The 27,060-nt window shown below is 49.4% G+C and overlaps 1 protein-coding gene across 1 annotated transcript; it reads right to left on the reverse strand.

Moving 5' to 3' along the window:
- Nucleotides 1-311: 311 nt before the first annotated feature.
- On the reverse strand, nt 312-25,745 carry LOC105704011 (KH domain-containing, RNA-binding, signal transduction-associated protein 3). The gene is made up of 7 exons (XM_023434663.1): nt 25,662-25,745; nt 17,692-17,808; nt 13,810-13,956; nt 7,237-7,495; nt 6,799-7,162; nt 6,516-6,524; nt 312-1,825 (listed from the first exon to the last, which is right to left on the reverse strand). Exons 1-7 carry the CDS (start codon nt 25,734-25,736, stop codon nt 1,756-1,758), a joined length of 1,041 nt encoding a protein of 346 aa, XP_023290431.1. The 5' UTR covers nt 25,737-25,745; the 3' UTR covers nt 312-1,755.
- Between the last annotated feature and the right edge of the window lie 1,315 nt (nt 25,746-27,060).

Here is a 27,060-nt window from a genome sequence, read left to right on the forward strand (position 1 = left end):
CCGCGATTCGATCTCACCCGATGTCGTGATTTTCGGTAATCGCAAATATCTGTGGATTTCGTATCGTCTTCGTTAGGCGCAGGGCATTTATAAAGCCGGGAAGGTGCATCGGGATCACCCTCTCGATGCGCTTCTTTTCGAGTAGTTTAAGGTGATATGAAAGGGTCATCCCAAATGTATCAAACCGTGAAAATATTTACAACTTTTCTCCTAACTGGGTGCAATGAAATTTAACGAGCATCGCGTTCTTCCTTAGGGCCTCCATAATCACGTGCTGAAGTTTCAACTGATTCGGCGCACTCAATTTGGAGAAAAATTTTTTATAAATATTTTCACGTCTCCATGTGTATGGGATGACCCTCTCGTATCGTCTTAAGTATTTTACGGATTTCTAGAGGGAGGATGCAAATAACGCACTCGGCAAATCGCCTGAGAGGATATCTGTCACTGCAGAAAATTCTGGATAACCATATGCAGGGTCGTGTCCGCTTGTTACGAGGTGATAATGATAACAAAACCGGCGCAGTTGCAAACTGCGCTTTCAGCGCTAATTAACGCATTTAGCTTGTTCAGCTTGTATGTTGGACCAGTGTCGTCTCCAGTTGGGAAATTGCCTCGTGGTAACGAATACATAACGCGGATGACTCTACTTGGAGTCCTCTCCCACAACGCTGAATTCCTTGAAAAAAAAGGAGAGGAAAAAGACCGGAGAGAAATTTTTAACGGTGAAAATGTCGAGGATTCAGCGGCCCTTTAATTAAGACCCGACGTAACCGAAAAGGAAACGGATCGATAAAAATAATCAGAGTTCCGGTGGCTGGCAGGGGAGTTGCCAAAGAATGCGCCGAGGAATCTGCAAATAGAAAAGCTGGGAGGAAAATTTCCTGTTAACAAAAAGTACCACGGTTACCGGTATGTAGATTTTTCCCCAGTGACAAACCCTCCACCTCGGTCCTGGAGCGGACGTGAACTTAAAGGGTACAGTGCTCAGCGCTGTTAAAATAATTTAATTTAATATCTAATACTGATAAAACTCGACTGAGGTCTAACACGAACACTCGTGATCGTCCGACCGGTACGTGCACGCGTATCTACCCGAAATCCCGATGATATTACCTTTAAACCTGTAAATAATCATTTCAGAATTTCATTACCTTCGAGAAATTATAAGTAACTCGGTAGGGAACTCTGCATCGTACAGTCGCACCGATCCGGTCCGCACGGGAAAAAAAAAGAATGGTCAGGAAAACCACAATTAGGGTAATCCTAACCATTTTGGGACAACCTGGGTAGACAATTGCAGGAACCAGAGTAACATAGTAAGGTTTACTTCACCATTTAATCATTGTACACTACGAGGGACGAGTTGTTCCAAAATTACGCATGATTGTGAATGCCCATTTAGAAAGTGTACCGTCGAGAAAAAAATTCCGCGATTACGCACATTACACATATGCTCCAGTCAGCGTTCTCATATTTCTTTCCTTAAGTAGTAAAATATGCATTCGTTGCTAAAAGGTGCGACTTGTTCTATTACCGAGTTACTCCGGTTGCCATGATCTGGGAAGGTTACCCCAATTGTGCTTTTCCCGAGGATTCTTCTCTTTTCCGTGCGCTCTCTATAGAGGTGACTCGTGCCGTTACTGTTTATTGGACAACGATTATTAATACTTCGCCTTTCTTAGATTCGCAAATTCAGTTACGCTACGTGATGACTTTGCGCCCATATATGTCTCTGATGTCAAGGATGAAGTTTTATACGAGGTTGACCCCAGCCATGAAGTCCTCCCGCAGGATGGGGACCATTGTTGTGCCTGCGGCCCTCCTGCAACAGATACGGTTCCAACGATTACGCGATACCAGGAGGAAATAATTAGAACGTCGGGTCAAGAGCTCGTCGTTAAACGGCGTCCAAGATGGCGGCGGGGGGATATTAACTCCTAACTATCTGGATAAATTTTTCGACCCGGAAACGTCCCTTTTACGAGCCATCGGACCCCGGTATTACGAGAACGGAGTCGCCGGCGTCAATTTCTGGGAGCGTCGTCGAATCGAGCCTTTCAGTCGAAGTTCATCGATCGTAAATTCGCTCGAGTAAACTCGGCCGATCGTTAATTCCTCAAGGGGCTGCCTCGCGGTAATGGAACTCCGAGTTACCGTCGCACGACTACCAACGAAGACACTGACGGTGGCGAGCGATTGCATCGCGAATCCTCGAATTCGGGGCCGACTGCAACGCTTGCACCGACTCGGACGCCTGCATAGTAAAATCGTGGATCAGCAAAAATAGCGCCGATGTCGTCGGGGGGAATTCCGGACTCCATCTTCCGGACTTATGATCGTACTTCTGGAACGTGATTTAAGGTCATGCGAAAGTGGCGGCAAAGAGGTCTCGTTTATGAAACCTATCCCCGAACTGGGTGTACCGAATTATTTTAAACCTTACAACGTGAATGCAGAGACTATAAAAAAGGTCCCGACGCCCGTGAAATTTCAATTTTAAGATAATTTGTCTATAGTCACTTTCAATATTTCTGATAAAAAATGAAATCTCTCGAGTTTCAGGACCTACCTCGGGGTCTCCTCGTTCGCGTGGGAAAATTTCACATAAATTGGTACACCCTATTCGGGGAATACTTTCACGGGCGATTGACCCTTCAGATGCCACTTTTACATCCCCTTAAGGAAGCAAAGCTGCGGCTCGGGTGGAGGTGTTGGGTGGATCCTGAAAAATGTGGGAGGCTTAATCCTGCGAAGACCAAGGATCGCTTTCCACAGTCTTAGGCCGAGCTTCTCAAACTTCGAATTGGATTCGATCCAACTTGAATGGGATGTGCTTCGGCGAAATATTCGCCGGATCCCGCGAGTGCGTTATATAGGAAGGAAGGGAAGAAAGTCCCTCTTGCGAGAAGTCCGCCATTTTCTCCTGCATTAAGGCCTTTGTCGACGCCCGCGCTAAGAGACTTCTTTTTCGAAATTCCTCGGATTCGAGAAAATCCACGCTGGGGGAAGTTCAGTGTTTGTTCATTGACATTCCCCTTCTTCGGGGCAGGTTTCTGCATCATTGAGCACCCTCCACGTGTTGCAGAAAGGGCAATGACGTCGAAGCCGAGGCTGGGGTTGATTCGAGCCCGGGGGGATGCAAATGTTGCGCAAGACTGTAATCTGGAACAAGTTGAATTATTTCCGATCTCGGGGTGTATTTGAGAGCACTCGACCGACTGCCAGTATTTGTCGATAATTATTTCGGGCATTGCGAAATCGGACGAGTACCCTCGATCGGTCAAGAGTTCTCGTCGATGCTCCAAGACTGTCCTGCGAGTCTCGTCGGCGTTCATCTGAAAAATATCGAGAGACTTGAGAAACACGGCCCGACATTAAGGGCGTTCACCACCAAAGTGGGCCGATGATTTCAACCCCTAGATGGCATTGGCATAGATGGAAAAGATTTTCGACTAAGTAACTCCTTCCTAGTTAAAAGTACTTGCAAATTACGTCGTTGCGTTTTTTTTACACGAAGAAGAGCACTTGTCAAAAATCGCTTCCATATGTACCCTCGTCGATTCTTTGCCATTAAAACGAGCCGTCTATCGATGTCCCCGCGAGGCATTACAAGTCGCGGGTATTGTGGGCGCCCTTAACGTTTATTTTTCATGGCGGCCCTAGTTGACAAGACATCGTTTGTAGAAGTTAAGGAAGAGGTCAACGTTTCGACGCTGCCCCAATGTTTTCAGAACTCCGTTTCAAAGGGAATGGATAGCACAGCTCGTTGGTTCCCATTAAGCCGCGCTGTTCAATTATTTATAGAAGTAATAGGGAATTCTCTTACACCACAAAGCCCCCTTCGATGAACCCAATTCCGGGGAACGGCACATTCTCCGTTTGCAAGCACGGAATCCCCGTCTTTACTCGAGTTTTACTCGCATCGCGGACATTATTACTTTCCCGAGAGTTTTTCTTTCTACTCGGGGTCATCAAAAGGGATTTCGGAATGATCGGTAACCGCGTTCAAGAGAGGAGCTGGCCGAGTTCGCGAGTAGTCGGGGACCATTAAATCCGCGATTACCTCGGCCTGGAGATTTGGCAGAATCATACACTCGGTCGGTTTATATGGTGGAATTGGCACGCGACACGGCCTCTGGGAGAAATGGGACGCCCTCGCATCTGCCTAAGTGATAAGGTCGATTTTTGCTCTTCCATTGGCCCCTTTTCGGTTTCCGGCCCCGGGTCCCTGAATTATGGAGTCGCCAGTCGGGTTCGACAAGCTCCTACTTACGAGGGACTCTCGCCTCGACTTTCCCTCGAAATCGATTACGTTCGATGGGCCGATTGGAGTCAATCAAAATCCCTCCAGCTCGTTGGACTCGGCAGGGTCTACGAGTGCTCGTACATTTTCTCGAGTTCCTATCCAGCCAGTTAGTTCTCCACGAGCAGGATGGAGGGTCGCAAAATCCGTTACCTCGGAGGTGTGCCTTTTCCCCAGGTGCGCTCGTTTCCGGGTTCTCCGAGAAACCCCGAAAACAGTCCCCTCCCGATGCCCCGAGAAGAGTTTCCGGTTCCTCTTTGTTCGCGGAAAGGGAGAGAACCGGGACGAGAACAAATTGTATATCGCTCCTTCCTTTGAGTAGTTGAGTAACAATATTTTTTTCCGCTGCTGCAGCAAATTCATTTGCTAATTTCGCTGTACGCCAAACCGTTTACCGGCGTTCCTTGGATTCAATCGGGATTTACGATTCCCATCGATCTCCGATCTTACGCGCGGAGGGCTGCTCCCCTGGGAGGGAGACTCTTTTTCCCGGCGGAAGTTCGCCGGGAATTTTTTACCCGGGAAATTGAGAGTAATCTAGCGAGGGCAGGTAACGAGCCAAACATGGCCCGCGTTGGGGAATTTCGTGTTTGGAGGGTATTAGTGCCCCAGAAGGGCGCCGGGAAAGCTCGTTAGCACAATGAAAAGTACAGGTGCGAGGGTGCAACGGCAGTGAGGGGAGACCACCGGTGGAAGATGTCTCGGTCGAAGCCCCGCAGACAAAAGCGAGTCGCGGGGTATCTTCTCGACGAGATCGGGATTTATTTAATAAACTTAAACATGGGCTCAACATGGGCAAGGCAAGAGATGCATCGATGCCCCGGTCTATCTCGTTCCCCCGAAAAGTCGAATTTTTTACGACGCTCGTCAAAGCTCGGCTTGGCGCGTCCACCTCGACAGCGTTTGGACGGGATTCGAGATGTCGAGATTGGGTCCATGAGACACTAATCGGCCGTTAAGAGCGATTCCGTGTTCCCGATCGCGAGTAGCGTCGGGTCGGGCGCATTATCGGCCGGACTCCGAGTCGGTTATCAGGACCCCCCGCGAAGCGGCCGAGGACGCCATCAATTCTTGTGGACCTCGCAATTCCGACTCGCGGTTCCCTGGACGAGCAGTAATGCCGGCGTTCTACTCAGGACCAATTACGTGCCCACTCGTAACCGCCTTGCACGCAACCGCATCGCGACTAAATGCATTCTCGAACTTCCGGCCAAGTTCGCGGTGCACATAGGCACCTCGTCAGGGGTACAGAGCGTGTTACTCTTGCGCGACAAGGAGCACGCTTGCGCGCCTTGATGCAATTAACATGCCATAATTAATCATTAATGCGCAGCGGGTGGCGCAGCCGGCCCAAATTTCGGGCGGATCCCGAAAATCGCCGCGTTTCGACCGCTCATGCCGCGTCCCGTCCCTAAACCGCGTCGAGGATAAGGTCCGTCGTCCTTTCAAAGATTTCAGATCGCATCCGATTTCCGCGGCGGAAAACCGGAGGTCGAGGAACGCGCGGGGTGCGACTTCGTCGCACCCCTTTGACGAGCAACCTGTTCCTTGAGATAGGCTATCGATATCGGAGGACTCGATTGACCCCTCTCCCTGCATAGTGCAGCGTGGGATGAAATTGGATTTTTATCCTCTAAATCTTCGTCCTCTCAGAATTTGCGGTCTCGGGTCATTAAGCGACATTCAATGTTTCACGGAGGAAAAAAATTAGCTGACCGAGACAGATATGTATATCGTTGCCTGAATCATATGCAATCGCAAGAAATAATTATTTCGTTCTTCCTGACGCTTCTTTGGACGGATTTCACCGCAGGACTTTGTTTTATCAATGGACATTTCTTCGAGTCAACCGACCTTTTTTCCTCGGTAACATTTACAACGCGCTGAATTTCCGTCCATCCCTTGTCGCTCTTTCATTAATGTAACGCGTTTGTCGTTTCCCGAGCAGGGAAACGAGGTTTTCCAGAGATTTACGGTTCCATCCATACCCTGGACAATATTGGACTACCCAACGATCCGATGTCGGCCCTGTAAAAAACGACGACAACGAGACTGGGAACATTTTCAAGGCTTCATGAAGAGCGCGCCATTACTTCCACTCGATGTTATCACGTCCCTTCTAACTTCTATCGTTCCACAACTCGTTCCCTGTTCACGCGAGCGATCGTCACAAGGTACCTCAGAGTAACAAGGCCCATCACTTAAAGGCCTGTAAAAGCTAAAATAGAAACTATTTTGGGAAGGGGAAACCTTCACTGGTCACAAACCATGAAAAATAGAATACAATTCTAAACGAAAATGGGATTAAAAAATTATAGAACAAAGGAGCCGCAAACTCGGCACCTTTATTCTATAGTGAAAAATAAACGTAGGCCTTGTTATCCATATGGGCCTTATTACCCTGATTTACCTTACGAGGGAGGCGTATCCCAATTTTTGCAATTTTTCCCAAACTGCATTATTTATGAGATGGCGGATAAGCCGATTCTTACTGAGCGTGAAGGAGGCCGTGTATCGCCGGGGGCAGCACTTGGTGCTGGGTGTGCGGAGGTACCAGGGACTGCCGTTGAGAGGCCGTGGGGTGCGGAGCCTGCGCCGCCAGCTGCATCTGCGAGACCTGAGCCGCGACCTGCGGGGCCTGGGAACCCGCCTGCAGCGCCCCTGCCGGCAGCTGCAGCGCAGTTTGGATCAGAGGAGTCGGAGGCTGCGGATGCGTCGGGCCCACCATCGAAGATGGTGGCTGCAGTGGGTCGTTGTTCTGCGCGGCGCGGGCCCGCGCCAGGAACGACATCACGGTCCTCTTGGTGGGCGACATGGCTGGCTTTCCTCTGGGCAGCAGAGGTCGCTTCCGGCCGCCTGAGGACGATGAGTATCGCACCGATATTCAAGAAATCTCTAAAAACCGAGCCGGGATTCCTTTCGGGACCTACCTAACGTCGAGGTGACCGCCTGGAGGACCGTGCCCTGCGTCTTCAGGGTCGCCGGGTTAGGCGGCGAAGGAGTCGGCCTGGACGCGTTGTCCTGCCCGTCGATGCAGTTCGCCGTGGTCGCGGCCGTTGGCGAGTTTGCCGGGTCGGAATTTGTCTCGGGACTCGAGGGCGCCTCGGCGGTTTGCGAGCCCTCGCGGCACTGCGTCGAGAGGATCTGCATCTCCCACATCTGCTCCTGTCTGATGTCGTCGTTGTAGTCCTGGAACGAGAAAGGAGACATGTATATTTCTATTCACGTACCTTCGAGCATAACTTTTCCCCGGGTTAACCGATTTTGATGATCGTTTTTTCTCGCGGAGTACTTTCATGGTGGTCCCACCTTAGAACCTTAACGAAAGGGGTAACAACTGGAAATCGAAAGTAATTGTACGTCGTTATTTGTTACTATTTAGCGTATTTCCTTTTCATTGTCGAATGCAAATTTCTATACGGGAATTCCTTCGCTGGGAGTGGGGCGATTCGTCGAGGGAGAGCCGAACAAGGTGGAGGAAATAATCGACGGTGCCGAGGTCTTCCAACGTGGGCACGTCTGGACAACACTTCGGCGTCCCGAAAGTTGGCCGGAATAATCTCACCCTTAAACTTGAAACTCGAGACTCGGTACTTGATAAATGTGGCGAGTCTGTTTACTTCACCGGGCGAAGTTTCGGCGGAATCGTTATTTCTCGCGGGCCGACATTCTTCGGGAGTTCGACACTTCGGGCCGGCAACGCCTAATTCATTCGCGGAACTTCCAAGGAAGTTCTCGCATGTCTAGCAACATCCTCCGACCTCGGGGAGAGGCGAAACAAGAAATTGTATATGTGCGGACGCGACGTCCCCGGCGAGCGTTTTCCGCCGTCATAGTTCTCCCGAAAAACTCGTCCAATTTGGTTGAACTTAATGGACGCCGCGGAACTTATTACACGAGGTGACGGCGGGTGAAAAAAAAAAAGTTATGCCCCGGACAAATTGGGGAGGCTGATGGCGTTTTAACGAGCGTCGCCTCTGGAATCGCAAGCGGCCGACAATGTATTTACTTAAATGAATACCCCATGAGGCGTAATTCCATGCATAATGCAAAACGCAATTTTCTCGCCCAACGGCTCGTACGAGACCAACGGTGGGCGTCGAGATCGCGCTACCGAAGAATATGGTTTGGACTTCGGTGTACCGAAAAGATCCACAGAGGAACGAAGGAAAACGCCGTCGTTGCGATACTTTGGCATGTCACGTAATTAAGAGAAAATTTCCGGACGGATTACGTTTCCGAATTCGAGAGGAGAAAATTATTCCACCGATGGTTAAAAATATTTTCCCTCTGTGAGCGCTCTACATGAAAACTACACATTTCCACTTTTAACAAAGGACAGCATTGCCGATCAAGTTTGGCTTTTACTGCAGGAATAGTCGCAAAAACGACAATTACATCGAATAGTAGATTTTTCTTTAGAAAAAAATGTCTCGCTAAGTTAGCAGGTTAATTTGTTAACAGGCAGAAAATGTTATCACTACTCAAACGAACGAGTGGTATACAAATTGCAGTCGCTAGGAAAGAATATTGCAACTGTGAATAGAATTTCTGTTGCCCCGGGGAAATAATTGTTCTTTTTCGTGTCAATGTAACAAAAATCTGGATACAAATTTCGGCTCATTTGCATGTTTTCACGTTGTTGTAGGAAGTAGACTTTGAATTATTTTTCTGCGTGCGAGCGCTTTGGTCAATTCGATCCGCGTGAAATCGCTCCATTTACCGATCATACGAATTCCGAGTAATAAAGGTGGGATTAGTTCCAGTTCCCCCCTCGAAGGAGTCGTCGAAGGACGATTTCCTTCGATTTCTCATTTCCGAGCAGGACGGAGATCGCGGATGGGAATGGAGCTGGAATTCGTTTCCCCCCGAGGGAGGCTGGTTCTCAATTTCGTCGGATCGGTTAATAAGAAGGTGCAACGGTGTACACGGCATTACATTTACGGGAAAGGAACTGCAATTAGACCTTGCAACGATTAACGTGTTATAAAAAGGTCATTCTATATTTCTTTAATAAATATTTTGAAATTTTGATACATATAGAATGAACCTTTCATATCACCTCGAGTCCCGTAAGGATCCGCCCAGGAAGAATCTAAACAAACCCGGGACAATGGAATCCCATTTTGGAGTGGAACTAATTCGATTACTCGAAGTCGGAAAAAATTGGACGGCAGAGGAATAGTGTCCGGCCTAAAAGCCATTCTTTAAGCGTTTTACATTCCGTGTTAACCGGATGAGCGCAATGAATGGCGACAGGATAAAAGCGGCATTGAAAGGGAGCTTTAAAGCGGGCCGCGGAAAAGGGGCAGCGGAGCCGCGGCAATTAGGAACTTTCCCGAAAAAAGAGAGGTTACAAACGCTCGATAAATATTCCCCGAGCATACAAGAACAACGGTTCGGCTCCGGCGAAGCCCAATTGATCGGCTCGGCCGGCGATTCCGCCCCACCACCAGAACCGCCTTCCTTTCCTGGGACCCCCTTCAGTGATTGCGCCATAATTGCATCCACCAATGTGCCAGGCCACGTACGTACCCGACCCCTGGATTCCATTTTTTCCCTTCCGATCGGAACTAATTGGTGTCCGGCCAATTATAACAAAAGGTAGCCAGTCCAGAGCGGAACGAATCGGAGGTCAGCCGCGATTCGGTGGAGGTCCATCGGAAAGCCAATTATGGGGCCGGTAAACTATTTTATTAGAACCAGATATCGCCTTCGCGGAGACATTAAAGGAGAGGAACCCATTACCGCGGCTCGTCCTCGAGAAGTGCCGCCCAGGGAAACGGGAACTCCCTGAAAAGACCGAGTCCTTTACCCGGACGTCAACATCTTTTATCGCGCCAGGAATATCGGCCAAAAAGTGGCACTCCGTGTACTTTAGTAGCAATTTAGACGAGCACGGAGATTAACTTATCCTGGGTTCTTATCGGCCCTGGAATTTACGCGGCGCGAATAAACGACGCTGCATGGCGTCGCCCATCCTCGACGTCCAGGATCGCGAGATGGATCGGCCCGGGAAAAACGTGCGAACGTTTGAGGACTAACTCCGTAACCCCCGTCGAATGTCAATCGCGAAAATAGACGTGACACGGTTAGAAAATTTCGAGGTATCCGGGGAATTTCAAACTCGCCGAAATGCGAGCAGACTCCGTCATCTCCGAAGCTCGGTCTCGGACGTTAAGGGCGAGAAAGACCTTCGAGGTCTTCGAGGGCCTCTTAAAAATAGTATTGCAATCTAATAAAATTTTTGCCGCAAGTTTTGGATTTTTGGAATTTCTTTTCCTAGGGTGGAGGAATGAAATCCCCATTACCTCCCTCGCGGAAATGAGATAAACAGCCGAAACGGACATTAGGCGTGACTGCGCATCAGATAAGTGGCTAAGTAGCATCAGACGCCGGTGCAGCGAAATTACGGCACCGGGGGCAGGGTGCATCCGAGGAACGAGTCGGCATAATAAATGGTCCACGCGAACACGTCCGAAGATCAGAGAGACCAACGCACGTGTAACGAATGAATTACGGGAATTACCAAAGGTTACGGTATCTTCCCGTGAACATGAGTAATGGACGCGCCGCCTGGACGACCCGGAGACCCTAATCCCAGAAAGTTAGCAGATGTTACGGAATCCCCCAGGAAGTCGCGATTCGTTCTCCAGGAGTTCAGACATTCTCCTCACCCTGGAGGACGGGAAAAATGTCACCGCGAGGAATCGGCCCTCGATAGGTCCGGGTTAATTATCGTAACGAGTAGAGTGCTCAGGCCGCGCGGTAATGGGAATAATATCTCAACGGAAACGCCGTTCCCTTGGAAGGCGCCCGAGCTTTTAAGTATTCAAAGGAGCATTCCGCGTTCCCCTTGTACCGACAGGGCTTGCCGAGGGGAAGGCCTCTCCTGCGCCGAAGGACTCCGGGAGCGTTCCGTTCCATTCTTCCAGGGAAATTATCGAGCGGTCGGGAAACCGCGGCTTTTCGAGATCACTCGACCTTGGAGAGGCGGAAAGAATCCGCCTTTTGCAGAATAATTCCGTATACGGAATTATTATATATTTATTTCAGCATCTCGAGTAGAGATGATAACAGGGCCCTGATCAGTTCCTCATTTATCAGGATATCATGCTCAATTATCATTTCTACTCGCGCGATCGCGAAGGCACAGGGTGGCCGGCATAATGGGATAATAATCCGATCCCGATAAAAAGCCGCCGCTCCCGGAAAGGCGACCGAGCTTTCGACTAATTCAAAGGAGCAGCTCTCGTTTCTTTTTTTTTTCTTCTTCCCCCGCCCGGGTCACCGGGGTAAAGGCCTTTCTGGCTTTAGAGACGAACTGGAACTGGAAGGGATCGGACAAAGAACGGTTTACACCCACCGACGCGTACGCCGTGTTTGCAAAGCAAACAGGACTCGGGCCCACTCCGAATCCACATAATTACCAGGCTCGTGTTAAATGAACTCCCAACTTGGCCGAATCTCTCCCTGGGAACGAGTCCCGATAGCTACGGTTCCGACTCGCCGTTCCCCCGAATTTCGAGGGTCGGAAAAACATTTTCCTTACGTCTTCTCCTCCCGTTTTATGGGGCCGGATTAAACCCGAGTTAGGGGGAGCTCGCCGAAGAACTTCTCGCCTATCAAACGCTAACCTAATTGAATCCGATCTTGGCATGGCGAAATCGCTGGGAGCACGTTTTCGCGTTAATCCTGGGGGAGGCTCACCTCGTGGGACTTTACAGCGCCGCCGCACCCGGTTCCTGGAACTCTGCTAGCAGTACGTCAAACTAACGGAATATGATATAACCTGGATGAAGACACGTTAATCGGATTCCCGTATATGCCGGGCTACGTCTTTCCCGAAAATAAGGCGCCCCGAGTTTCCCCGAAATTGGAACGGAAAATCCCAGCATCCGAAAATCCCGGCGAGCGCCGAAACCTTCGATGCTCGATATTATCTGGAAATCGCAAGCAGAGATCACTGGAAATCGTTGAAAATCACCAAAAACACTATCAGGATTTTACGAGTTATGTGTCAATGTTTCGGACGGTTCGGTCCAATACCCTTAAATGAAAGTGCCTTATTCGAATCGACTGATTTGTGGGTTTCACTCCATCTTAAATCGATGGCGTTTCTTTTTCTCTTTGATTGCAGGTGCGCATTCCGCCCGTTCACTTATTCAGTCGCAATCATGTGCCGGCATGGAAAATTGAGGAACCCATCGCGAAGGTCTCGAGTTCGCGCATTCGCCGTTTTGCAGGAACCCGATGCGGAGTTTCCCGAAAACGAACCGGGTCTCTTAATTCTTGACGCGGTTCTACATAATGGACAGGATTGTCTGCGGATCCGGGCCAGACCAGCTCGTGAGGGCCAAACTTCTGGGGGAATAAAACTAGGAGTAAAGGTACACCTAGACGGATGCACCTGCAACTTGGCGAGCATGGATGAAGTGGGAAAGCGTCGGGGTTTAATTCTGCAGGGCCGTTGTCGCGGATCGGGGATGAAGATCCGCACTTCGGGGTGGACGGCGTCAAACACTGCTGCGGGGTGAAAAATTCATTTGCGCGAACGTACCGCGGCCCGGAAAATGGAAATGATAAATCGCTTGGTTCTCGTCCTCGGAGTCCTGGTATGCACCTCGGGAACACGGCTAAGGACGTAGTTTCGGTTTAATGTACCCTCGGGGGCTGAAACTGTACGCTCGATGGTAACGAGATCATCCCCCGTAATGCAAGACTGTTTCCGAATTCAACTCGATCTTCCCCTCTCCCGTACTAATTGATAAATCCTGCGGAATATTCCATATTCCCGGACGAACTCGTCACTTTGAACGAATTTTCCGGGACCATTCTTACATACAAATGGCGACGACGACCCGAGGGAGATCGCGAACAGAAAGAGTCTTCTTTCATGAGAAGATGCCCCGCAATCCACTCTGCACGGTCCAGCCTAGCTTTCATGTAGGTCTGAAATTTTAATAGTGACCACGTAAGGGGTTACGCCACTCGGAGTTCCAACGAGATCTGCAAGGAAAATGTCAGAGTTCTGCCCCTTGGGGAAGAACGGCTTTCTTCTTTCTAAGAGACGAAAGGACGTTTCTCGTTAATCCGGTGGACGTTGCAAGGAGGGGTTCAATTTCTGGTGCAGGATCCACGTGGTCGATGCAACTCAATGGACCTCGCGGATGCAGCTGGATGATCACTGCAAATTTGGCATTCGAGGGCAAAACCTATTTGTACAGTTTTCACGGTCGAAGGAGGATCGTTTACCTTGGGACGGAGAGACGGGGCCAGGGAGCAAAGCTTTCGCGTTCCACAGCCTGTTGCTGGCCCGTGAGATATTACAGGGACGCTGTACGGAACCCGAGCAAGAACAATGGCGGGTTTTCATTTTAAACCGTGGCGGCGCATATGGTCCCTCCTAAAATCCCGGGAACCAGGATTCCGGCGTTCCCGGCTTTCTCGAATTGCCCGGTGGATTTTCAAATTAATTATCCAGGTATTAATGACTGGCTTACCGGGACTAGGAATCGCCGGACCTCGTCCAAGGCGTATGCAATTCTTGCGTGAGCTTCCGCAGGAGTTGCATACGCGGAGATCTCGACGTGCAGGTCTTCCATCAGGTGGGAAAACTTCGGGTCGCCGCTGAGGCGCAGTTCCTCCTCCTGAAACAGACAACGAGATGAAGACGTCCATCCGAAGTATCTCGACTGCTCGTCGCTCCTCCTTTCATCCATATTTACGAATAAGATTTTTCACGTGTCCAGGAATATGGCGGCAGCCCGCGACTGCTCGCAACTTTCTTTGCCGCATAAAGCGGAAGGAAACGCAGGCAGGCCGGAATATTGGCAAAGTTTCCCGCGTCCGCGGAATTTATACGGAGTTACCGCGCGCGCGACTGCAAATTTCAATTATTCCCGAAAATACGGGGGAAAAGAAATCGAGTCGCGCCTGAATTTCCAGGTTCGATCGAACTGGAGAAAATCGAAAGGCTTGCCGAAAGGGCGTCCGGACCTGAAATTCGGAAAACAGGACCGGGACTTTATCGGAGGATTTTTACGTTTCGGGTCTCTCGAAGTTTAGCGGCAAGCGTTATCGCCTGTTTCCTCCGCGATTAACAATGGCGGCGAAACTTGGCCCATTTGCGGGCTGCGGAGCTCAGAGAGCGGGCTTGACATCTGTGTCGAAGATCTTAACGAAGGGGATCCATTTCCCGAACGTCTGTACTTAGCCGAACTAATTGCATGGACTGGAGAGATACGCACTCCGGGTTTCCGCGGAGGGCCTCCGTGGCGCGACGTGTACAGGAATTTACGAGCTCGTCAAATTTATCGGCGATCTTAATAGAAAAATTTACAATCGTCGTTATACGACCGCGATAGTTACGTCCCGGAGGACCTTTGCCAGCCGCCAACTTTTTATCTTTTATCGGCCCTCGAAGGTATCCTCTTTCCGCGGACATTTCCTTGCGACGTCCTCCGAACCTCCGCGCATACTTAACGTTAACGGCTCGAGAGAAGAGTTGACTCCCGCGGGAAACAAAGGCATTCCTTTCGTTTCCTTTCGAAAAGGGACTCCTCTTAGACGCGGGGAAATTCATCGAGGATATCGCAATTTAGTTGAAAGCTCCGGATTCTTATTCCGCGCGAACCTGCGACGCTTTGAGTTCCCCGCCTGAAGGAACCGCCGCCATCTTGGAGAACGTTGAAACTTCGCGGGGCGTGCATATTAATTAACGAATTGGAGGAATCCTTCGCTAAATTATTCGGTTTTATACCGTAAAAAAGGAGCTCGGAGGGCATCGATCCGATCTTCTCGCAGCTCTCTCGCTTTTGCGTTGTTATTCCGTAGAAATGGACCGTAGATAAGTCGGGAATTTCGAGACGCGTAGCGAGACAAAGCGAGGGCATTTAATTCCGTTACGGTTTGTACGGACTTGATTAAATCATATTATGCAGAAAACGACCGAGCCGCTCCGACGCGAAACCGAGAAATTCAAGAGCATAACTCGCACGGAGCATACGGCTTATTATATAGCCCGGAACAAATTGTACAATTCGAGTCTTCACAAGTCACGGCGTTTTCATTAACCGAACTACTCGGGGGCCATTTCGGCAAGGACGAGAGACCTCCTCTTGGATCAAATTACGATGCATAATATACTTTCGAAACTCGATCAAGGAAATCGCACCCACGGGGGTGTACTCCATCGCGTCACATTATGGATGGTGACATCGACATCAATATCATTTGCATAGACACCTGCTATTACCATACCGAAAGTTTTAATGTCCCCGTCATAAAAAGCGGCCCTCGCACCTACTAAATATTCCGGGCTCCTAAGAGAGCGCTTTTTTGTGCCTTTCTCAGCCTTAATTTATTCCGATGCCAGTCGCTCGTCCGTAGAGATCGATGCAGCTGCAGATGCAGTTGCAGATGCAGTTGACCCAGGTACTTGGAAAAGTAGTTACCTACGAGGATGGCAGGAGTTGATAATCGCTACATGCAGAACACCGGGTTTACAATGTGTCCTAATCTGTGTTCCTCGGTCCGTTGAGTACAAATGCTCCTATTAATAGAGGCGAGGACAATTTCGCGATACTACCCCGTGCCCATTATGTCCCCATAACGAGAGTTGTTCTCCGCTAATTTCGGAACCGCACTTCGGGAACGGCCGCCTTCTGCCTGGGATATTTAAAACTTGTACGCGTCCTCGAGGATCGCGATTCGCGACTTCTCGCGCCGTCTTCTTCGGCGTCACTTTTTTGTCTCCTTCCCCGAGCCCGAAAAAATTTCATTCGGCAAGAACTTCAAAAATCTTAAAATGCTACGAAAGGGTCATTCCATATATATCAAAATGTCCAAATATTTATAAAATATTTATTCAAACTGAATGCAAGGAATTTTAAATTTTAACCCTCGACTATGACTATGCTGCACTCAGTTTAGGGAAAAGTTTTATAAATATTTTAAATTTCTGGTATATATATATTATTGTATATGACACTTTCATAAGACGTTAATGCCCAATGACCATGTTTTTCCGAAGGAAGCTACTCGAGAGGAGATGAGGTAGGTCGGGGTAAGGATTAATGCCGCGGCACCTTTGTCGCGATTTATGCACCCGGCACAAGTTGCAAATGCACCCCGAGAAATACGATCTCCGGGCGAAATTCAACAGCTGACAGGTTTCCCACGGTCGGCGTGCACTTTTTCAAATCTATCGCTTCGACGGCCGGCATCTCTCTCTCGGCGCATCCCTGAGTTACGGAACAAATAGGAGCGGGGTCCCTAGCGATATTTCCCCTAGAGCACGCGAGCTTTCGACAAGGGGTGGCCCGAACCCCCGCGGGAAGAGCGGATTCTACAAAATTCCTCAGACAAAAATGGAAGCCGAGGAGTGGCCGTCTTATTTATGAACACCCCGTCGAAAGTGCGCGGATCCTTCCGGAAAAATGCCGAGCAATAAAGAGCGGGATTTAAGCGGGAGAAACATTACAAATTTCTGCGTCCAAAGAAATGCCAGGAAGAATAAAGAAAATTCGTTTAAATCGAGGATATAATTTTTCTTCTCAAGGAATTAATTGTTTCCTGCGGTCATATATGATTCAGGCGACGATATATATATATATATATATTTGTTTCAGTCAACTAATCTTTTTTTCTCAGGGTGGAGACGCTGTTTCTCGTAAAATGGAGTCTTAGGATCGCGGCGGAGGCTTTATGACTCTTCCGCACGTCGTTCGGGGATGAACGCAGCGACGACACCATTTCCGGTGCCACAATTTCCCTTGATGTCCCAAATGCAATGGCGAACTCCTCGTCAACCCTTCCACCTCAAAGTGGCCTAGTGGTTTTACGGGGATTTCTCTCGGACGAGCTCGGCAAGTTCAATTTCTCGAAAATGGTCTTTCAGAGACCCCTAAGAAGGGAACGAGTGACCGGCCCAATAAAATCCCCAGGCCGAAGCGGCCGTTAACTCTAATTAAAACCCAGATTCTCCGCGACTCCACGACCCGGTAATAATTGATCCAATTTTCCATTTACGAGCAAGTAGGCGTCGGGGGTGGATACTTCGTTTCCACCATTTTTTACATCACACGTCGAGTTTATTTGCCTCGATGGGAAAATGCCATAAAGCGAAATCCGATATCCCAATATTTACTACTCGTTCAATACGTTTATTGCCGAATACCGTGGAACTGCCGTCGAGTCGGTAGCTTTTATCGATTGTTTAACTATTCCCGACAGTGCCGGAGAAACAATCCCGGAAACGATAGCGAGAAGCTCCAATGAGTTCGGTACACATGGAAAATAATTATCGGGAGAGACATGCAAAAATTAACGGTGGAAAACTTCGTTGACAGGATGTAAGCTATATATAAAGTGGATGGTCTTACTTTCTGTCGGTCCTTCATCGAGCCCCGTCCAAGAACCGCCATTTTGCACATCGTGTCCTCCTGCAACCGCTTCAGGGAATTGCCTTTCGGTCCCAGAAGCTTTCCGACGAAGTTAAACTGGAAGAAAAATCGAATCGGACTTTTCAGCAGGTCGCTGGAGTGCGTTATCGGTCTACCTCTCCGAAAAGTTATGGATTTTCGAAATAACCTCCGGCGGAAGTCACGGTCAATTACGCGAAAGGAAGAAATGGCGCACACGGTGCCGGGGATTCGCTAGAATGAAATGGCTTTTAATATCTCCCTCCTTAAGTCAGAGGATTCCATTACAGAAGCAATTCGTTGAAATTACGGTTTATGCCCGGCAATGTGTATACCTCTGTAACGTTTACTGCGTTTCCCGAGTCGTTTGCATATTTATTCCCGAGCTGCTTCGGAGCCGGAAGCTGACGCCTCTCTTTGTTGAGCGAACGATTAATCGACGGGAAATATTTCCCTGGCCCGGAAACGTTTTCATTTTCAGCGTTCTTTGGCCAGGAAGCGAGCGCGGGAAAAAATTGAATGGCGAGGAAAACCACAATTGTGGTAATCGTAACCTTAATGCAAGGCAACATACAACCTTGGTAGTTGTCCTACTATGTCCTATCTTACGTTTATTTTACCATGTAGTCAATTTAACCATTTGCGTGGCTTCACTTGCCACGGTATTTTAACCACGTCGTTACAGTAATTGCAACCGAATTACTTTTTTTTCCGCGAGGGAGCCGTGACTTCAAAAGCTCTCTCGAATTTCGGCCTCGCGCTAAATCAGCTGATCGGTAATGCAAGGGCCACTGTTTGTCGGGGTATTGTCTCTAACTTTTCCCAGGGTGGGATCACTTATTGAGAGCGATGCAACAACTCGGAAAGGGAAACGTGCCCTGCAGGTCGAAGCAGGGCGCAGGGTGCTCCGAAGAAGTTAAGGGAAGTTTGTCGAGCGAAGTTTCGGCGCAAATCTAAAACAAGGTAACCAACAGCGTTTTTGCCGTTGCCCGGGTAATGCATCGCGGGTGCACGGAGAGTACCGAGCCGGAGCTTTGTATGCCGGAGGCTCTAATTAAACGTGCATTCGGTCGGTGCGTTCAGGTAATTGGGCTTCGGCAACTTCGATAATGTCCTAATGGCCTAACGGCCGAAATTTCGCATGACTAAATTAGGAATCATTGTTCTCTCCGCGGGCCAATGACGGTTCCAGGGGCTTCGACGAGCCGGCCATTCGAAATCGTAAGCACGGCCTCGCAAATTGATACTAACTCTCCGGATCCGCGAATCTCCCCCGCGAGTTCCTGGATTATTCGAGTTCTCTTCGGAAGCTTTCGCAACGCGACCCTTTTTTGTCCGGGGGAAATTTCATTTCGTGGGAAAAAAAAAATTTACACCCAGGTGATCCAGATATATCGCGGAAGGGGTGAACCACCTGGCAGAATTCTAACTCCCCCCAGGTACGGCGAGCATCTCATTATTCATTGTTCCCCTCGCAATTTTGGAGTACGCGGAATAATGCAAATATCGCGACCTGAATCATCGATAGCGGATCCAGGTGGCGTTTATCGCAGACGCGTCGGAATATCGCACGCGGAGGGTAACTACTGGTGGTGTGACGAGTCGAGTATTTTAACTGGTTAAACTCGAGTCAAGCACGTATTCGAGCCATTTTTATCGCAACTCGAGTGATTGGTGCAAACGAAAGCGAGATGTCATATCACTAGTAAATCACTAGTAAATACTCGCGGTAGCAATTTGGGGAAAAAAGGGAGAAAGTAACGATGCTCTCGCCCCTCGCCCTCGAGAACTGACATAATTCCCGGACAAACGTGGATTCTCGTAAACCCGGGAGGGTTCCCGGAGACTCCTCGGAACAAATAAGTGCCGACCTAATCCCCTGAAAATATATCTCCTCCACCTTCCGCGAGGGAAACTCGTCGGGGATCTCGCGGTCCAGGCCAGGTCGCGACCGTCGACGTCGACGTCGACGTCGAGTGCCGAGCCTTACGTCAAGCGCTCGTTACCCTTAACACGGTTTTCCGGCGCTTTCCCTTATGTCCCTTGAAATCCCTCGTCAGCGGCGTCTAGTTGGGAAAATTCGCGCGAATAACGAGCGAGTTGTTCGCGGATGATAAACAACCGCGACTATTCACTCCGGCCGGTGGGCGGGAAAAGAGGGGTGGGCGGAAAAGCAGGAAGCGCCCCGGTGGACGCAAATCCCGCTCGCAAATGACATGAAAAGCCCCGAGACCTTCTCCGCGAGAGAACTATCTCCTTTTCCCCGGGCCCTTTCACCGGCTAATAAAAAGAAACGGCGAAACCGGACCGGAACCGCCGGGGAGATCTCTGTTTTCCAATAGCTGGTGATTGGGAATACCGATAAATCCGCCCGGCCGTGGTTTTGCATTTAGAGAGATCGAAGGAATGCGCTGCTTGAGCTACGTTTTCCCGAAGATCCGAATTGCCGACCACCGACACGTATTAAATTAATGCTCGGCTTTGGAATCGGGAATTATGCCGGACAACTTATAGACGGCCGAGATCGATTCGAAATTCTATGGCTGTCGGACTTCGTCGGCTTCATTACGCAGTAATATCTCCTTCGATACGACGGAATCATTGCACCAATAAAAAAAGAAAATTTTTGCAATTATATCGAACGTAGAGGTTTTTAAATTAAGAGAAATTTTGCAGGCCCATTTTCAAGGGTTCGAGTTTGTCGCGGCAGGTGAAATTTCTTGTCACGACTGTGAATTCTTTTTTTGCTTTACTTGGTATTTTGCGGGCTTTTGTTATTTGGAGAACCGCCACGGGCGATTTTATTTTTTTAATGCTAATGTACGCTACAGGCGGATTTTTTCCTTTGGCGGACTTCTCTCGCTATTACACGTTTGTCGCGATTTCACGGCCGACGTGGGTTCAAGATTCCTATATGGGTATTTGCTTTGCGAGCCGTTGCAACGAGGTTTTATTTACTCCAGAGGTCTGCAAATGGATGCAAGCCGTGCTGCACCATGGCGCGTGTTTGTGCTCCCTCGGTCGAAGAGGGAACGGATGAATTTATGAAAGTGTACCCCTGCCAGCGTAATATGTCAGTCTTGCCGAAATGCGAGCTCATGACACGAGCACCTTGAGAAATATGAGCCTTGAGATATATTTAAGTCCCACTTCGTCCGGGCGATACGAAGCTTTGTGAGTCCGCGACTTTAACCAACTCCGACGCTTAGATGAAATACATGAAATTTCCTGAAAAACGGAAATTCATATCTGCAGAACGTTTGCCTCTCTTTCCTCGAGTAGGATTTCATCTTAAATATACCCGAACCAAGTAGCCGATTCGCCGGCTAAATAAAGGCTCGATTTTTCTCAGCTAATATTTAATTGCTGAGGGAATAATCGACATCGAGCAAACATGCCGTCCTCTGTGTAATGGGGGTGCCGTTATCGCCGGTTCAATTAACAAATACGGCTTTCTACGCGGAAAAGAGGGCGGCGTAAACGCAACGCGAATAATTTAGATTCCAATGTACAAGTTACAATCGATACCCGGTTGCAAACCCGCGTGGCGTTTCATCGGGAAAAGGGAGTGCTCCATCGAGCCGTTTAAATCGAGGGAGGGAGGGATCGCCCTTCGGAGGAAAATTAAAAAGCGCTGGAATCAGTCGAAATTAATTAAAATTCATTCGGTGCTATGACCCTCCATGAAAACAAACGCGCGTGCACGAGATCGTGAATTATTTTTATACAAATGCCGGACGAAGCCGTCGGAGGCCACGAGCGATCGATTTATTAATTGGCCCGAAAATTAGTGACTATTGTAAAAAAAAATGGTCAATTCGTTGGGGGAGCGAGAATACACGGAGAAAAATAAGAGCTTTAAAGTTACAGGCTCTATCGTGGATTCTATGGCTATAGAGCCCCGTGCTCGAAAGGATGACGGGTTGCCATAATTGTCGCACACCGCACTCTCGATATCATTCGCCGTACCCGTTTTAAGCAGGAAACATTACGCGCCTGTAAGCTATCGGAACGTGCGACAGCGCCGGGACGCCATTCGGTTAATTGCATAGTAAAATTTAGTATTGCGCTAGAAACCTCCCGCGGCGCTTTACGCGCCCCAAATTTATCCCCGCATAGCGTTTCCGCAGCAGATCCGACGCGAATTCGCGGATTGTCCGACGTGTCTCCTGACGCGACTCCTGCGGATAAATTTCCCGAGAATGTCCTAACCCGTCCTGACATTATTTGACGGGATTTTAATCGAAGGGTGATTCACGGCCCTGCACCGGAGCTGGCACGGTAAACCCCGAAACTGGGATAGCAAGGACAGCGGCTATTTTTCCTTTTAGGCAATTTAATTCCCGAGGAAAATGAAATAAAGGGAGGGGAAAAAGGGCGAGTCGAGAGTGCTACCGTATAAGTCTCACGTCTCTGAATAAGTAGCCTCGTTAATGGTACAAATCTACGAGGGGGCTAAACGAGTTCGGCAAATCTAGCGCGAGGACGCGAGTACTCCATTCGACGAAACATGGCGAGATTAAACCCCCTGTTAATCTTTTTCTCCCAGCCTCCACCTAAGTGGCGCCCATTACTGTCCTTTTACTCTCGTTTAGTCTCTCCCGGGGAGCTGCAACAACGACCTGGTGCGTCCTTCCGGACTGTGCAAGATGCACGTTGCAAGGGAGGGTCATAAGGCAGTCTTTTGATCTCCGTAAAACATGAACGACGTAATCGGGAACTAATGGCAACCTTGATGTACGATAATCCACCGCTGTATCGGTTCCCTTTTGGTCCAGTTCTTCCCGGAAAAAAAAAGAATGGTCATGAAAACAACGATAACAATTGTCAAGGTGCCATAACCTCATGGGGAGGGTATCCCAATTGTGGTTTTCCTGACCATTCTGTTTTTTTTTCCGTGTTATCCTCTATCTGAAAGTTGCGGGGAAAATGAAAAGGTGGAGGTACCCCTCCGAGATCCGGGCCCGCGGATTCAAAGTTCGCCAGGGATAGCCATTCTTTCCCGAGCCTCTCGAAGTAAGGTGCACTCCGCAGAAGTGGAGAGTGTCGCCGGTTCTACTGAAAGCAGTAGTAGTCAACAACTCGGAAGCTTGCCGAAGGAGGAATCGTTCGATGGGGTAGTTCGCCCCGAAAGGCCACCTTTCGCCTTATAAACTGCAAGGAGCATCGACCTCGCGTTCCCGCAGGAACTCCTCGAGAAGTTTCCCGGAGGAAATCCTGGCTAACCGACGCCAGGGTTATTCGGGCAGCGGCGATCGCATTAAGCCTCGACATGGATAATCGGGTGTATACGTCGACGAGGATGCACGCAGAAAATTCCGAGTCGTAACAAAAAATTTCACTAGCTTAATAATTTTCATTCGATTGCCCATATTTTTATCCTCGGTGCGATTATTCCCGCAGTAAGAGCAAAACTTTGTTGGCAATGCCGTCCTTTGCTAAAAGTGCAAATGTCTTTTTCTCCGAGTGCGGTATTAATTGAGTGAGATTTTTTCCCAGGTCGCGTGCCGAAGGAACCATCACGGGGAGCCTTGAACAGGAGGAGTCCTTGGGGAGATTGTTTCCTGGAGAATGGTCTCGTTTGCTTCATCGAGCTCTAAAAGTGCGTGGAAACTAGTCGACGCAGCACTTTCCGGCGGTCTGCTGATGCGAAGACTCCAAGAGTCTCTCGTCCTTGTTTTACAACTTTTATGATCCATTTTTATCGCTTCCACGGTTCAGCTACATTTTATGAAATAAATTCTCCCCAAGTTTTCCCGTTTCGCATCGAATCGTTATTGGCTCTGAATATCGGTGGCTCATCGGCAACGTCTGGAAGTAAACCAGAGCGCGATTCCTCGTCGATCTTCGGAGTCCTCGATTCCTGGAAACTCCGCAAGATTCCTGGAAGAGCCGGGAGGAGACATTACGGCACGGGAGACGTCAGCCAGTTTCGATGGATCCTCGCCGAAGAAGGTCCCGTTTCGTTCCTCCCCTAAATCCGATCTGCACGATCGACCATCGTTTGTCGATTCGCAATCGAGTTTGGTTCGATTTTCTCGCCGCGCGGTTCGACAAAGTCATTACCAGGGCGGTCCGACCATTGAAGCTTCCGCGGTTAACCAAGACAAATCGACCCAGCCAGCAACCTGGCACCTAAGCATCAGCTCGCTTGCTTTGCCTATCCAGCAGACTGCAATCACCGTCCCGATGGCTCCCGGACATGTCCGCCTGGAATCCCAGGTCGAGAGGGCTGACCCAGCAGGGGGACACTTTAATCAGCACCCTCTCGCGGTCCGGCTCGACTCGGCGGAACTTCGTCCAGAAGGAGAGCCGTGTCCTTTCCTCGCCTCGGCGGTTCCTTTTCCACCGCGTTCCGCTTCCCGTGAAATAAGAACCCGGACCCGTAGGTGTTCTCTTTATTGCTACAAGTTGCCGGGAACAGTCTCTTACTCAGTGAAGCATTGCTAGTTTTGTCAAATGGTCCCATCTCTGGGAACTTTTCCCGGATTCCGGTCTCCCGCTCCCTCGTTTATGGTGGATTCCCCTCGCATCGCTCGATTCGAATAAAAATGATCGAAGATGAGGTCCAGCTCGGTCGAAAGTCCTGGACGGAGGTCTCGTCGGTATTTTCTGGCCCGTCGATTTCTTCTCTCGTGACTAATCCCACCGGCAATGAATCTCCCCGGGAACGCGAAATCCCGCAATCCCGACTGCCTCGAAGAGGCATGTCGCGCAAACAACGTCTCGTTTCCTTCGTTTTTAGTTTCTCGTCCGGCCATGTAAACAAATGGCCGTAGGATTCCGGGGGGACATCAATCTCTGCCATACATTTCTCCACGGTTCGACTATTTGGCAGTTGCAGTTGCACACGTCGCCATTCCTCATGCGCCGAATGGAGTATCGGTGCACTTCCGTTCTTGGTCGCCGTTTCTCTTCGGGGCGCGCTTTGCAAAATGGTGGAGGCCGGTAATAAAAATTCGACTGCGATCTCGAGGTCGTCGATTATCCTCGCGCCTTGCCCCTCCTCGAGGTTCCTCCTCCACGTCGAGAAGCCCAAGTCAGATCGAGGGTGTACAGATAACGCGGATCCCGGTAAATCTCTTGACGCGGTTTGAGGCTCCCTTGAAAGCCCATGAATGGGACTGAAAGAGCCGGGAGAAAATGGTGTCTAGGACGGGACTTGATGGATGGAGGACCTCGGCGATGATGACGAGCAGCCGGGTCGCGCAAGGAAGGGTTCTTCCTTGGAAAAGATGAAAACTCTGCCCTGGGAGACCTCCATCCGGTCTCGTGACTCACCGCCGCAGCCTCGTTTAATCTTTCGAAAGAACCGAATCCGATGTCTGCAAACCGTTTCCCGGAGTCTCTGATCACTCTTCGAGGCACATCAAAGGCGCTTCCTGCTCCTCGAAGACGCCGAATAATTATCCCGGAATATACAAGTTTCCCTCGGCGGTGCAACAAGTCGACCGAGACAGGCGCTTCTGAGTTTCGTTTTTTTTTCCCCCTCTTTCTGACATTTTCTTTCGGGACGCGGCATTTGCAGCGGGGCACCTAAAGGTTCGCTCTTCAAGGTGGGACAAAGTTCGAGCTGCGCACAATTCGGGGGAGTTTCGCCCGCCCTGGCATTTCGGTCAACTAATTGCGCCGCACGTATGACAGCTTCACCGGGAATTTATTATGCGCGCGTTTCCAACTTGACTCGAATCCATATTCATGGGAGCGCATAATGCGTGCCCTGATTACGATCTGAAATAATAATACCTAATACCGAGGGGAACCTGCAATTTCGACCGGATGCCTCGATATTGCCTAAATCGTAACACCTCGCGCCCAGTTATCGACCACCCTCCGATAAATGTCCGTAAGGTCGGTCTCGACCCTGCCTTTCACACCACGGCTGATAAACCGAATAATCCCCCGATAACAAATATTCATGGAATACTTACTTTAGGATGATCTCGAACTGGAACTTGGACTCTGACGGCGACTTTGATCGGTTTGTTCCTCGTGATGTCAACCATCCTCCTCTCGTTCCCATCGCAGCCTCCTCCTCCGCCACCTCTGATGCCTCCTCTGCCTCCGCCATTCGATTCTGCCAAAATTCCAAATAATGCTTTCAACGTTTATTCTGGAGCGACACGTCGATTTTATTATCGCGCGATAATGGTATTCGGATCGGGAACCATTCGGTGTTCAATCTCCGCATATAACGTTTGAGGAGAATTCCGTGTCTCGGCTGGCTGCCAAGACTCGGCATTCGATCGCAATGCAAGGAGATAGCAATGCAACAAGATCGCAGTGGAAGAAAAGCCGATTTCGAGGAGGGCGGAAAATGGCCGAAGAAAATCCCCGGGTTTCGTCGGTCACTTTTACTTTGTCCCGGCGTTCCCTTTGTGCGTTCCTTCTATTTGGCACGCTCCAGGAACGCATTCGGCCAGCCAATGAATAAAACCGTGGCATTACGAGGTCCTGGTAAAAGCGTCCTGACATTGCAGTTATGACCAGGGCGGAAGCGAATAAGATGGGCTATTTCCAGGACTCGTAACCCAGAGAAACGGAATTGAGATCGTTGGATCGAGGATGGGTTACGGAGCCAATGAGCAACCTCTGATGGCGCATATTCATTCGAAATCGAATATTAATCCTGCTTGAAATCATTCTCACCGAGTGGCTTTAAAGGGTCGTCACTCTGATAAAAATCCGTGGAAATTTCCATACATGGGCATTTTTATCAGTGCACTCCACGTGGACGCATTTGCGTGATTGTCGGTCATTAAGAGTCATTACAAGAGGATTAGGGAAAAGGTCCACGAAAAGGGCACCGCCTCTTTACTACTCTGGCACAGATGTCAAGTTACCCCGCGCAGTTAGTATTTCTCACTCCACGTACACGGCTGCATTTAATATGAAAATGACAATTAATTTTTACGGTCACATTCTCCCGCGTGCTCGCCTCGGAAACCGGGTCAACGGAAAACCACACGGTCTTCTCGGTTTTACCCAAAACCGACTTGAAACTGCACCACGTATGCGTACACTGATAAAAATCGATGGGAATTTACATACATTTTTATACAACACATGAGTATTTTTATCGGGGTAATACGATCGATACCAGTCATCGAACGTCACGTTGTCGAAAAATTGACGAGTCGTATTTTGAGCTCGACTTTTAAAGGTTAAAGCGCGAGATACCGAAATTCCTCGTTTTTCTCGAAAATAGAAGCTCGTCATTTTTTAGGTCCTGCGAGATTTTGTCGTAGAGGTGTACTCGAGTTCTCCGGAGATGGAGCCAAGATGTAATATGCACGTCGCGGAACCAAGCTTCATCGATCGTTTCAACAG

The sequence above is a fragment of the Orussus abietinus genome, unplaced genomic scaffold (assembly GCF_000612105.2).
Source record: "Orussus abietinus isolate OABI.00-Male unplaced genomic scaffold, Oabi_2.0 scaffold11, whole genome shotgun sequence".
Lineage (NCBI taxonomy): Eukaryota > Metazoa > Arthropoda > Insecta > Hymenoptera > Orussidae > Orussus > Orussus abietinus.